The 11129-nt window shown below is 60.2% G+C and overlaps 1 protein-coding gene across 1 annotated transcript in view; it reads left to right on the top strand.

Moving 5' to 3' along the window:
• The first annotated feature begins 1264 nt into the window (after positions 1-1264).
• The window catches only part of HMCN2 (hemicentin 2), a 32830-nt gene continuing 22965 nt past the window's right edge, over positions 1265-11129 (top strand). The window contains exons 1-22 of the mRNA XM_053996409.1: positions 1265-1493; positions 2408-2478; positions 3403-3561; positions 3907-4029; positions 4123-4294; positions 4624-4730; positions 4937-5057; positions 5152-5424; positions 5573-5717; positions 5989-6110; positions 6200-6472; positions 6579-6720; positions 7290-7417; positions 7617-7730; positions 7861-8010; positions 8638-8832; positions 9037-9132; positions 9480-9604; positions 9879-10023; positions 10149-10261; positions 10514-10670; positions 10851-11013. Of these exons, the coding sequence (XP_053852384.1) occupies positions 1265-1493; positions 2408-2478; positions 3403-3561; positions 3907-4029; positions 4123-4294; positions 4624-4730; positions 4937-5057; positions 5152-5424; positions 5573-5717; positions 5989-6110; positions 6200-6472; positions 6579-6720; positions 7290-7417; positions 7617-7730; positions 7861-8010; positions 8638-8832; positions 9037-9132; positions 9480-9604; positions 9879-10023; positions 10149-10261; positions 10514-10670; positions 10851-11013 (3323 nt within the window). The remainder of the gene's footprint in view (positions 1494-2407; positions 2479-3402; positions 3562-3906; positions 4030-4122; positions 4295-4623; positions 4731-4936; positions 5058-5151; positions 5425-5572; positions 5718-5988; positions 6111-6199; positions 6473-6578; positions 6721-7289; positions 7418-7616; positions 7731-7860; positions 8011-8637; positions 8833-9036; positions 9133-9479; positions 9605-9878; positions 10024-10148; positions 10262-10513; positions 10671-10850; positions 11014-11129) is intronic.

Here is an 11129-nt window from a genome sequence, read left to right as displayed (position 1 = left end):
GCAGTGCTGATGCTCCCTGCCAGCGTGCAGGATGGAGCTGGCGTGCAGGTTGGTGACTGGGGATGCTCTAAGGTAGGTTTTGTGGCACTGTGGGGTGGGGGACTCCCCTCAACTCTGTGGGGCTGGGAGTGCAAAGCCTGGGGGAGTGCAAGCCCTGGTTGTGGGACAGGAGGGGAACAGGCCACTGGCACAGCCCCAGGGGCAGAAGTGTCATTGTCCTGCTGTGAGGGGGATGTCCTTGCCTGCTCTGAGGCTGGGCTAGGCTGAGCCCACGCTTGCAGGGATAAAGGAATACACAGGATGGTCCCACTGGCCTGCGTGTGGTTTATGAGATTGGTGATCTCCAAGATCCCCAGCTCCTGTGTCTGGGAGGAGCAGGGCTGCTGCTGGGGGTGCTGGAGGTGAACAGCTTCACCTGGAGCCGGCTTTTGGCCGTGGCTGCGCCCTGGGTCCCGCTGCGGGGGAGTTGAGCAAGAGCAGAGCATCCCTGTGGAGCAGCCATGAGCTCAGCACTCCGCTCCCGCAGCCAGCGCTCCCGGCCAAGGGCTGCCTGCCCCGGCCAAGCGCTGCCTGGCCCAGCCCATGTCCTGGCTCCGGCTCTGTCTGTGCTCTGCCGGGCTCTTTGCTCCCTGTTCGTGGGGTGGCTGCGTGGGTGAGCCCACCCGAGCCCCCCACAGAGCCCCCTGACCTCCAAGCCCCGTTGCAAACCCCCATTCCAGGGCCCTTTGCCCAGCAAGGGGGAGTTTGAGTCCTTGGGGCTCCTTTCACAGCTGTCTCTCCCCCGCTGGAGTTTGGCAGGGTTTCCTCACAGGTGCTCAGCTGTGACCCCCATGTCCTCCCCTAACCCCCTGCTCCCCCCAGCAGAGCAGGGTTTCTCTGAGCCAGGGGGTCGGCGCTGGGGAGGGGGCCTGGGCAGTGTTTCTGACAATCCCGTGGGCTGCAGGATCTGCTTCCCAATCCCTGTATCTCCATCCCGATTTCCTCCAACTCCCACCCACCTCCCTGCCGCGTCGCTGGCTCCCAAAGTCCGTTTTTTCCTCCCGCCCTCGCTGCTCCCTCCCAGAAGTTGAGCGCTGGAGGAGCAGGTCCGCAGCTGCGGAGGGCTGGGCGTTCCCTGCCCGCGGTCCCTTCTCTGTCCCCGCCGCGTGTGGCCCCTCGCACGCCGTGTCCCTCCCTGCTGTGGGGACGGTGCCCAGCGGCTCTGCGGGAAGGGCAGGGACAAGGACGCGAGGGGCGCTCCTGACACCTGAGCGTGTCCCCCACGATGCCACCCCACGGAGGGGTGTTCGTGGGTCTCTGGATGCTGCTGGCCCTCAGTGTGGCCGAGAGCCGCCCAGGGTGGGCCACTCTCGCCTTTGTCTTCGATGTCACCGGCTCCATGTACGACGACCTGGTGCAGGTGATGGACGGGGCCTCGCGCATCCTGGAGCGGACGCGCAGCAGGAGCACGAAGCCCATCAGCAACTACGCCCTGGTGCCCTTCCATGACCCAGGTAGGTCCAGGACAGGGTGGGGATGTGTCCTGCCAGGGATGGGGCTGTGGGGAGCTGGGCTGTGGCTCTGGCTGGGTCTGGGTCTGAAGCATGCACTTCACAAGTGCTTGCACTGCCCCTTCTCCCTGTTTTTAATGCCCTGGTGACTGCTGTGGTGGGGATGGCACCTCAGCAGCAGGGGGCTGGGCTGGGGCTCCTGTTCCCAAGCCACCCTGTGGGCACGGGGTGGGGGTTGTTTCCACCGTATGAATCCCAGGGGTGCTTTGTTGTGGGTGGCTCTTCCCCTTCCATCCTGCTCTAATCTCCCTGGAATAATGATGGGGGTATTTCTACCCAAGTCCACAACGTGCTTCCAGGTCACCTCAATAAAAACACCACTTGCTAAGAGGCTTTGGTAACTTGCTGTGATACCAGAATTGTTTCTTTCTGCCCCTACGTTTGTCTTGTTTTTGTGTACACTCATAAAAGAGCAGCTGCTCCCCAAAAGAACCCTGGCCTCCTACCAGGAGAGTGGGACCCAAGCTTTATTTTCAGCAGAAACACTGAGTTGAGTGAAAACCATTGGAGCCAGACAGGGAAGGAGGCAGAGGTAGTGAATGAATTCCTGCATTGCTTTGCTGGGGGCCTCCCCCAGTAGAAAAGGGCACTGGGTTTGCTCACCCTGGCTGGGACCACCCAGCGTGTCGGGAGAAATTCCTGGGCATAGGAATAGTTTGCCAAAGTGGTCACAGTATGGGCTCAGGGGCTGGTCTGCCCAAACCCACTTCTCTGCTGGTGCCAAGCCAGGGTAGATGCTGGACCCCGAGTCTCACAGGTGTTTGAGCCAGGGCAGGTGCCAGGAGCACCAGCAGCATGGGCGGTGTTGGAAGGAGCTGATGCAGGGGACTGAGGTGGTGGCATCCATGTGCTTGCAGAGGTGGGACCTGTCACCCTCACCACGGATCCCCAGCTCTTCCAGCAGCGCCTGCGGGAGCTCCATGTCCAGGTAGGCATCCTCAGCCCCACGCTGCTCTGGCAGGCCTTGGCCCTTGGGGGGAAGCCTGGCACTGCCTGGTGGTGGGTTCTGGGGGCAATCCCTGCATCCCCCACAAGTGTGATGGGGGTTCAGGCTGAGCCAGACTGGCTGGGGGCTGCACACGGGGGTGGGAGTGGAGAGGATGGGTAATACTGGTGCTGTGCCCCAGAGTCCTGCGACAGAGCAGAGAATTCCCAGTCCACAGCTCTTGCCTCTAATGGAGATGCTGTTCCCAGGAGAGTTTGCACAGACTCTCCATGGAACCAAAAATCTCCTCTTCTACAACCACTGCCTGATAATTGAGTTTTCAATTTCTGGTTTGTTTGGTTTTTTTTTTTTTGTTTTGTGTTTTTTTTTTTTTTTTTTTTTTTTTTTTTTTTTTTAAATTACTTGTCTGTTCTCTGCCAGCTGAAATGTTCCCCAGGAGCTTTAATCCTGCTTTATCCATCCCCACTCTTGCCCTGCCTCCTGTGAATTGCTAAATCCCTGTGGCGTTTCCCTTCGGATGCAGCTGTTTTGGCAGGAGGTGTAACGCTGAGGCTGCAAATGGTTCCCCAGCACTTAGGGGTGCCAAGCCCTGGGAAAGTGGGAGCTGGTCCTCTCTGTGCCAGGAGCTTCCCTGGGGTGGCTGGCACTGCAGCCACAGGGGCGGGCACAAATGTGCCCACTAAAGGTATCTGTGCAAACCAGTGGCTTCTGTGAGCATGGGACCCCAAATGGGTGCTTTAATTATCCTTGTTAGTGGCACAGGGCCGGGTCCGTGTGATCCTGAGCGTCCCTGCAGTTCCATCCCGCTGACTGCAGAAAAATGGGATAGTTCCTTCCTGTGAGCAGCCCCGGCTGGGATCCTGGGTGGCTCCGTGCCTGTGCCACGTCCCTGCCTGTGTCCCTCAGGGCGGGGGGGACTGCCCGGAGATGAGCGTGGGGGCCATCAGGGTGGCCGTGGAGATCTCGCATCCCGGCTCCTTCATTTACGTCTTCTCGGATGCTCGGGCCAAGGACTACGAGCAGCAGGAGGAGCTGCTGCGGCTGCTGCAGCACAAGCAGAGCCAGGTGAGCGGCCCTGGTGCAGGAGGACTGCGGCAGTCCTGGCCCCGGCAGCACGGGGAGCCCGTGGTGGGCTGGCAGGGACCACCGGGTGTTTCCAGCCAGCTGGAGACTGCCCAGCTCCTCACTGACAGTAAGAGCTGAGTGTGCACGCATTTATTTGTATTTTTAACTTGTGCAAGCTTAGCTGTGCAGTAACAGCACCATGTCAGTGAGACACAGCGATAAAACCCCTGGTCTGGGGGAATTTTGCACCCCCCGGGCCGATTTGATGTTCTGGGATGCTGCTGGATGCCAGCTGTGTCCCCTCCCGTGGGTGGCTGGGATGTCACGGGGCCGTTGCTGTGGCAGGTGGTGTTTGTGCTGACGGGGGACTGCGGGGACAGGAGCCACCCCGGGTACCGCGTGTACGAGCGCATCGCTGCCACCAGCTCCGGGCAGATCTTCCACCTGGACAAGCAGCAGGTGACCGAGGTGAGTGGGGACACCTGGCCCCTTGTGCTGAAGTGAGGCTGTGAGGGTCGGGGAGGGGAGATCCAGGTTTAATCCTCCCCTGATTGCCTCCAGGTGCTGAAGTGGGTGGAAGAGGCCATCCAGGCTTCCAAGGTCCACCTGTTGTCCACAGACCATGAGGATGGTGGGGAGAACACATGGCAGGTCCCCTTTGATCCCAGCCTGAAGGAGGTCACCATCTCCCTGAGTGGCCCTGCCCCAGGGATCAGGGTCCAGGATCCAACAGGTAGGAACGCAGGGGACAGGGACAACAAGGGAGCCACTTTTGGCCCCCAGAAAGACCTCAGGTGAGGGCGAGCAGGAAGGGGTTCACCAAACCCTGCCCTAAAACTCAAATGAAAAGGTGATGAGCTACAAAGCCCCCAGCAAACACCAGCATATCTCCCTGCTCCCCTCCCAGGTTGGCTTTGCCTCTGGCTTTGAGGGTTTTCCCTGGCTGTGAGCTGAGATGGGCTCTGCACCTCCCTGAGCCCTGAGGGAGGTGACTCCTGGCTGCTGTAGGAGCCAGGGCATAGACTTGGGTTGCCCACCCAAGGCATTCACTTACTGTTACAGGAAAGGTCCTGGAGAAAGGCCGAGGTCTGAAGGAGCTGCTCAGCATCCCCAACTCAGCCATGGTGGTGGCCGTGGAGCCCTACGAGCCAGGAACATGGCTGGTCACGGTAGGCTGGTGGCAGACTGCACATCCTCTGCCTTTTCCTGATGGATATTTAGCTTGCCAGGCTTTTCCAGGAGTGGACTTTCCCCATCCATCTCCGGCCAGGCAGAGGATGTGTGAGCAGGCTGAGAGGGGCCGGCTGCAACCTCTCCCTTCCCATCTCCTCTCCCTTCCCCTGCCCTCAGCACTTGACTCTCAATCTGCTTCCAGACCCGGAGCAGTGGCCGCCACTCGCTGAGGATCACGGGCATCAGCAACGTTAATTTTCAAGCCAGCTTCTCCACCCAGCCGGAATTTGACACCAGCCAGCCCGGAGAGCGGCCGGTGCAGGGTGAGGGTGGTGCTGCCCGGGGGGCTGGATGCCGCATCTGGGCGTTTTGCAGCCGGGAATGTGGCTGGCGGTTTTTTCCCTCCTCGCTTTCCAGGTCTGCCCATCTCTGTGCTGGTGAACTGCACCGGCCTGAGGCCGCCTGGGCGCCTGCAGGAGATCGAACTCTTCAACACCTCGGGCCACGTCCTGGTCTCGCTGCCCGCGCAGCCCTTCTTCAACTCCTCCTCTGGCTCCACCACGCAGCTCTGGGTGGGCTCACCTCTCTGGGTTCCCCCGGGTGACTTTCTGCTGAAGGTGAAGGGTGAAGATGGCCAGGGCCACCCCCTGCACCGCCTCTCAGGGGTCACCTACACCAGCGTGGTCCCCGGTGAGTGGAACCCACGGGTGCTGTGCAGGGACCAGAGGTTCCAGCGCCGCCTCTGCTTTGGTTTCTCCTTGGTCATCCTGCTTCCCAGTGCAGCTCCCGGTGAGCTTCCAAGGGCGTTGCACATCTGCACATCCCCAACCCCCTCCAGGTCTGCCTAAAGTGAACATCACCAGCAATATCCAGGCTTACAACCGTGAGCCACAGCTCATCTCCTGCTCTGCACGGAGTGAGATCCCTTTCCACCTGCAGCTCAGCCGTGGCAGGATGAAGCTCAGGGAAGAGCAGGTCTTCAGGTGAGCCTCTGGTATGGCCCAGTGAGCCCCAGGCAGGACCCATGTGGGTCCCTGAGCTGTGCCAGCTGAGGGGGTGCTTTGTGCTGGGTGAGTGCCTTCAGGTTCTGAGCATCCCAAGAGGAAAATTCCAAGGGACAAGTCTGCAGCAAGTGGGGATGCACCTCTGCCTGACTCAGATGAAAAAAAAAAATCCCAGGGAGTAGGACTGGGATGGTGGCATGGCAGCCCCAAGGTGGGAGAGATCCATATATTCATCTCTCCCTTTTTGTAGGGTTTCAGGGAACATCAGCTGGTTGATCCCTGCGGTGTCTGAGAGCGACGAAGGCTTTTACGAGTGCACGGCCACGAGCAAGGTCGGGGTGACCCGGGCTCGTGCCTACGTGTCTGTCTCAGGTGGGTGCTGCTTGTGCCATGCCTTAGAGCCCTTGCCACGTCTGTGGCTGGGCACGGGCTCCTTTCACCCAGGCATCCCGTGTTTGTAGAGCCACCACCGCGTCTCATCGCCCCGGGCAACATCACGGCTTCACCAGGCCAAGACGTGGTCATGTCCTGCGTGGTTCTGGGGGATGTGCCCTACAACCTGACCTGGAGCTGGGATGGGAAGGCGGCACAGCCAGGGCATGGCCGGACCCGATTGCTGCAGAACAGCTCTCTGGAGATCAGCCACGTGCAGCCAGGGGACGGGGGCCTGTACGAGTGTGTGGCACAGAGTGCCCATGGCACTGCCGCTGCCTCCCTGTGGCTCTTCATCCAGGGTAGGCTTTGCCCCTGTGTGGGACCCTGGCCTGGGGGATATCTTGCTGCCCTGTGGGAGGGTGGTGAATGGCACCAGGGGCTGAGCCCTGCTCCAACCCCGTGCAGAGGCACCGTGGGTGAAGGTGGACCCCAGTCCCCAGCGTTTCAGCAGGGGCCAGGAGCTGCGGCTGAACTGCACGGCCGGGGGCCACCCCCAGCCCCACACCACCTGGAGGCGCTGGGGCTGGGCACTGCAGCAGGATGAGAGGTAACCCCTGCGGACCCAGGAGCCTCCCTCCTGCCTGTCCCACAGGGATGGTGCTCCCCTTGCAGGGATGTACAAGGTGAGGGAGGGAGGCTTGGGGCTGCCATAGCTCTGGCAAGTGGGAGGCATTGCAGCATCCCAGCCCATGCTCCTGAGATCCTTGGCATGCTGCTGGCCTTAATTTCCTATATTTATTTTTAAGCTGTCCTGCCTTATCCAGGTCACTGTCCCCACTTTGCGCACCTGGTGTGAGCTCAAGTCCCAGAATACTCCTTGTTCTTCCCCTTAATTTCTTCTGCTTTTTGCCTTTCAAGTCCTGCCCGTGTCAGGCTGTGAGTGCCAGAGTTGACTTTGGGGAAGGCTTTTGGACATTTGAGATGAAAAAGCCCAATTCTCAGTGTTTTTCCCTGGTTCAAAGCAAAGTCCTTCCCTGCAGCAGCTGGCTCTAAGTGCTGACCCACATTCACCACATGCCCAGCATGTCCTGAAACCTGCTCAATTACATCAACACATTTTCCATCATCCCTATTTTCACAGGTTTCATTTCTCTGCTTCTCTCCCATTTGCTGCAGGGTTTTCAGGGATGCTGAGGGTACCCTGCACATCAGGTCTGCTGTCCCAGAGGATGCAGGGAATTACAGCTGCTATGCCAGCAGCACACTGGGCTGGGATGAGCAAGTGATCACCCTGGAGTTCACTGGTACCTGCTCACTGGCAGCACCCGGGGAAATGGGGCCCTGTGTGATGGAGGGTGTTGGGGTCAGCACATGGGGAATGGGGCTGTGTGTGATAAAGGGCATTGGGGGACAGCTCCCCGGGCTCTGGGGTCCCCTCGGGCTGGGTGGCATCGCACCCAGCGCAGCAGGGAGTGACCAAAGACACCTCTCCGCGTGGCACAGAACCTCCTGCCATCCTGGCAGTGACGCCCAGCCTGAAGGTGCTGGTGGGAGAGGATGTGACCCTGGAGTGCTGGGTTTCGGGGGCACCCCCACCCCACATCGTGTGGTACAAAGGTGAGACCGGGAGCACGCACCGGGACCCCTCCGCTGCCCTGCGGGGGCATCACACGTGGGCGTGACACCTGTGCCATCGGGAGGGACCCACAGAGGCACGAGGGGTGCTGACGTGGGGCTCTCGGGGCAGGGGAGCAGGCGATGGCGACGTTCCCGGCGGGCAGGCAGCGCGCGGTGCTGCGGCTGCAGGCGGTGCGCGAGGAGGACGCGGGGCCCTACGGCTGCCAGGCCCTGGGCGAGGCGGGCATTGCCTTCGACAGCACCGTGCTGCACGTGGGCTGTAAGTCCTGCCGCGTCCTGCCGAGGGCTCAAGCCTCTTCCACAGCTCTCCTTTCTGGCTCAGCTCCCCTTTGCTGCTTTCCGAGGCTTCCCAGCAGGGATGTGTTGGCGCTTGGTACAAACAGGTGGAAGCCTGGCAGGAATTCCAAGCTTTGGGAAGATGCAGGAGGCTCAGCAAGTGGGAAAAGACAAGGCAGTTGTTTTTGTATGGAGACATGAGGGCTTGGGACGCAGCTGCAGATGCAAAGTGTGTTCAGTGGGATTAGGTAGAGGTGGGGGCTGACTTTTGTGTGCCTGAAAGTCATCTGCTGGAGGCAGAAGGGATGAAAGAGCATGAGGAGGAGAGGGAAGGCTCTGTATTGAGGGCAGCAGGGTTTAAAGCAGTTAAAGATGGAAAAGTTCAAGTCATTTTGCTGAGCTAGGGGTCGATGAGTGTAACTGGAAGAGGTGGAAACTGCAACGGCTCTGATAGCTTTGGAAAAGCACCAAATGCTTTAAGTCAGTCTCGTAACTTGTCAGGGCACCTGGCTCATTGGTTTTACAGCCCCATCCCTTCTCCAGGCTCAGCTGTGGGGAAGCTGGGATGCTGGACCTGCCTGAGCCCTTTGTCTGCTGCTCTCTCCTCCAGCTGCCCCTCATTTTCCTGAACCCCTGGGCGACATGGAAGTCCAGGTTGGGGAGAGAGTGAGCCTGCTGTGCCGTGTCGAGGGATCTCCCCTGCCACGAGTCACCTGGTCCCGGCAGGACGGGAAGCCCGTGGTGGGCTGGCAGGGACCACCGGGTGTTTCCAGCCAGCTGGAGGCTGCCCAGCTCCTCATTGACAGTAAGAGCTGAGTGTGCACGCATTTATTTGTATTTTTAACTTGTGCAAGCTTAGCTGTGCACAAACAGCCTGCAAGCCTCCAGCTCTGAGGGGTGTGTCCCCATTGGAGATGGCGGTGGGGCAGGGGAGGCTGGTCCCCGTCCTGGAGCTTGCTCAGGGTTCTCCAGCCCCACCAGGCTGAGGCTTCTCCCCACTGTGCTCCAGGTGCCTCGCTGGATGACCAAGCCATCTACATCTGTGAAGCCCAGAACGAGTTTGGGAAAATCCACGCGGAGGTCAAGCTCACAGTCACAGGACAGGGTTTGTTTTTCCCTGCTTTGGTCGGTGACTCGATCCCAGTGTGCTGGCAGGGGGTGAGTGGCAGAGACCAGAGCAGCTGTCTCTGGTCCTGAGCTGGCCACAGTGAATGCTCAGCGACCCCAGGGCAGGGTTTGGGCAATGCCCTGTTGAGCCCTCTTTGGCTTCACACACTGACATGGACCCACACTGCAGTGAATCCCCAAATTCCTGGGGACTGGAATTGGAGCTGGCTCATGCTGAGCCAGGTTCCAGACCTTGGAAGAAAGGTGATCTACATCCATTCTCCTGAGCATTCCTGGCAATTTATCACTGATTGATACTGGTTCCCTTTCCCCTGTTTCAAGCAGCCCCAGAAATAGCCCTTGCATCCCCTGTGGTCCGTGTGCTCCCAGGCCAGCCCGTGTCCCTGCCCTGTGTGATCCTGGCTGGGAGCCCGTTCCCAGCCCGCCGCTGGCTGAAGGATGGGCAGATGGTGAGACTTCCATGCCTGCTGGGATGGTGGGTGGGTGGGTGGACACCTACCCTCTGGTGGGGCTTCACTGCAGGATGGGTCCCCCAACCTTTGGGGTGAAAGCTGCTGGTGAATGAATCCAATGGAGCATTTGTGCTGGGAAGGCGACGTGGGTTTATCTCCACATCAGGATGTTGCTCAAGGATTCATTTCTGGACGTGCCCCAAAGATGCAGGGATGTGTTGGTGCCTGACCCTGCCATCTGTCCTGCTTTCTGCTCTCTGCCCATGTCCAGGTAGCCCCAGGTGACCGCTATTCCATCCGGGCTGATGGGAGCCTGCACGTGGACCAGGCATCACAGGGGGATGCAGGAACATTCACCTGTGAGGTGACCAACGCCCTCGGCTCGCACAGGCAGGACGTGTCCCTGCTCATCCACGGTGAGTGACAGGGAGCTGGGTGTCCCCGCCCGGCAGTGACACGGGGCAGGTGCTCTCTGTGCTCTGCTCTCTGTGGTGGACGTGGCCCTGGCCATGCAGGATGAGGGGCTTCTCTTCCTTCCCAGTTCCTCCCAGCATCGAGCCTGGCCCTGTTCTCGTCACTGCCACCGAGGGAGCGGCTGTCACCCTGCCCTGCAATGCCACCGGCGTGCCCCCCCCTACTGTCACCTGGGCAAAGGTAGGGGACAGGGACAGGCTGCTGTGCCCCTGCCAGCCCAGCTGGGGCCACCCTCGGGTTCAGGGTAAACTGCTTGAAGGGAGTGTAGCTCTCCAGTGTGGCTGTGGCTGCCTGGGGAGGTGGCACCAAGTGGCCTGGGAAGCTGGGACCAGGGCATGGCTTGCTCTGATGCGTCCAGAGCTCTCTTCTTGCCTTTGGGATGTTGAGCTCGTGGGTGAATCTCTGCCTTCCTCCCTTCCCTTTCCTCTGTAGGGCACAGAGCCCATTTCACTGAGCCCACACTACCAACTTGACCCCAATGGGACCCTCCTGATCCCTTCATCGTCCCCTGGGGATGCTGGCACCTACTTCTGCACAGCCACCAACGCAGCAGGATTCTCCAGCCGGGAGATGCAGCTCTCCATCAGCAGTGAGTGCTCTGAACAGCTCCAGAGGGGACTGGCAGGGACAGAATGACCTGGGAACGCTCCTGGCTTCCTTGGAGCACCAATCCGGGTGCCAGATGGGTTTGCAGGGTGGGAAGAGAAGCAATGAGGGCTGTGGGGCACCTGAAGTGTCCCTGCACCAGCTGTGCTCCCTCTCCATCCAGCGAAGCCCAGGATCAGCGTGAACGGATCACAGGCATCGGACCCTGTCCCCATCCTGGCTGTGCTGGGGCAGGAGACCACCCTGCCCTGTGAGGTCCAAGGATATCCCCCTCCCTTGGTGGTGTGGAGCCGGGAGCCCCAGCCCCTGCCTCTCGCCACCACGAGGTAAGGAGGGCTGGGGGTGCTGGGGGCCACCAACTCCTGGGATTTTGTCTCTTCAGAGGGATGTCAGGTCTGTGAAGGGACTGAGCTGCCTGGCAGGGGGATGTGAAGGACACCCC

The sequence above is a fragment of the Vidua macroura genome, chromosome 21, assembly GCF_024509145.1.
Source record: "Vidua macroura isolate BioBank_ID:100142 chromosome 21, ASM2450914v1, whole genome shotgun sequence".
In the NCBI taxonomy this organism is placed as follows: domain Eukaryota; kingdom Metazoa; phylum Chordata; class Aves; order Passeriformes; family Viduidae; genus Vidua; species Vidua macroura.
This window is presented reverse-complemented; position numbering and strand designations above follow the sequence as displayed.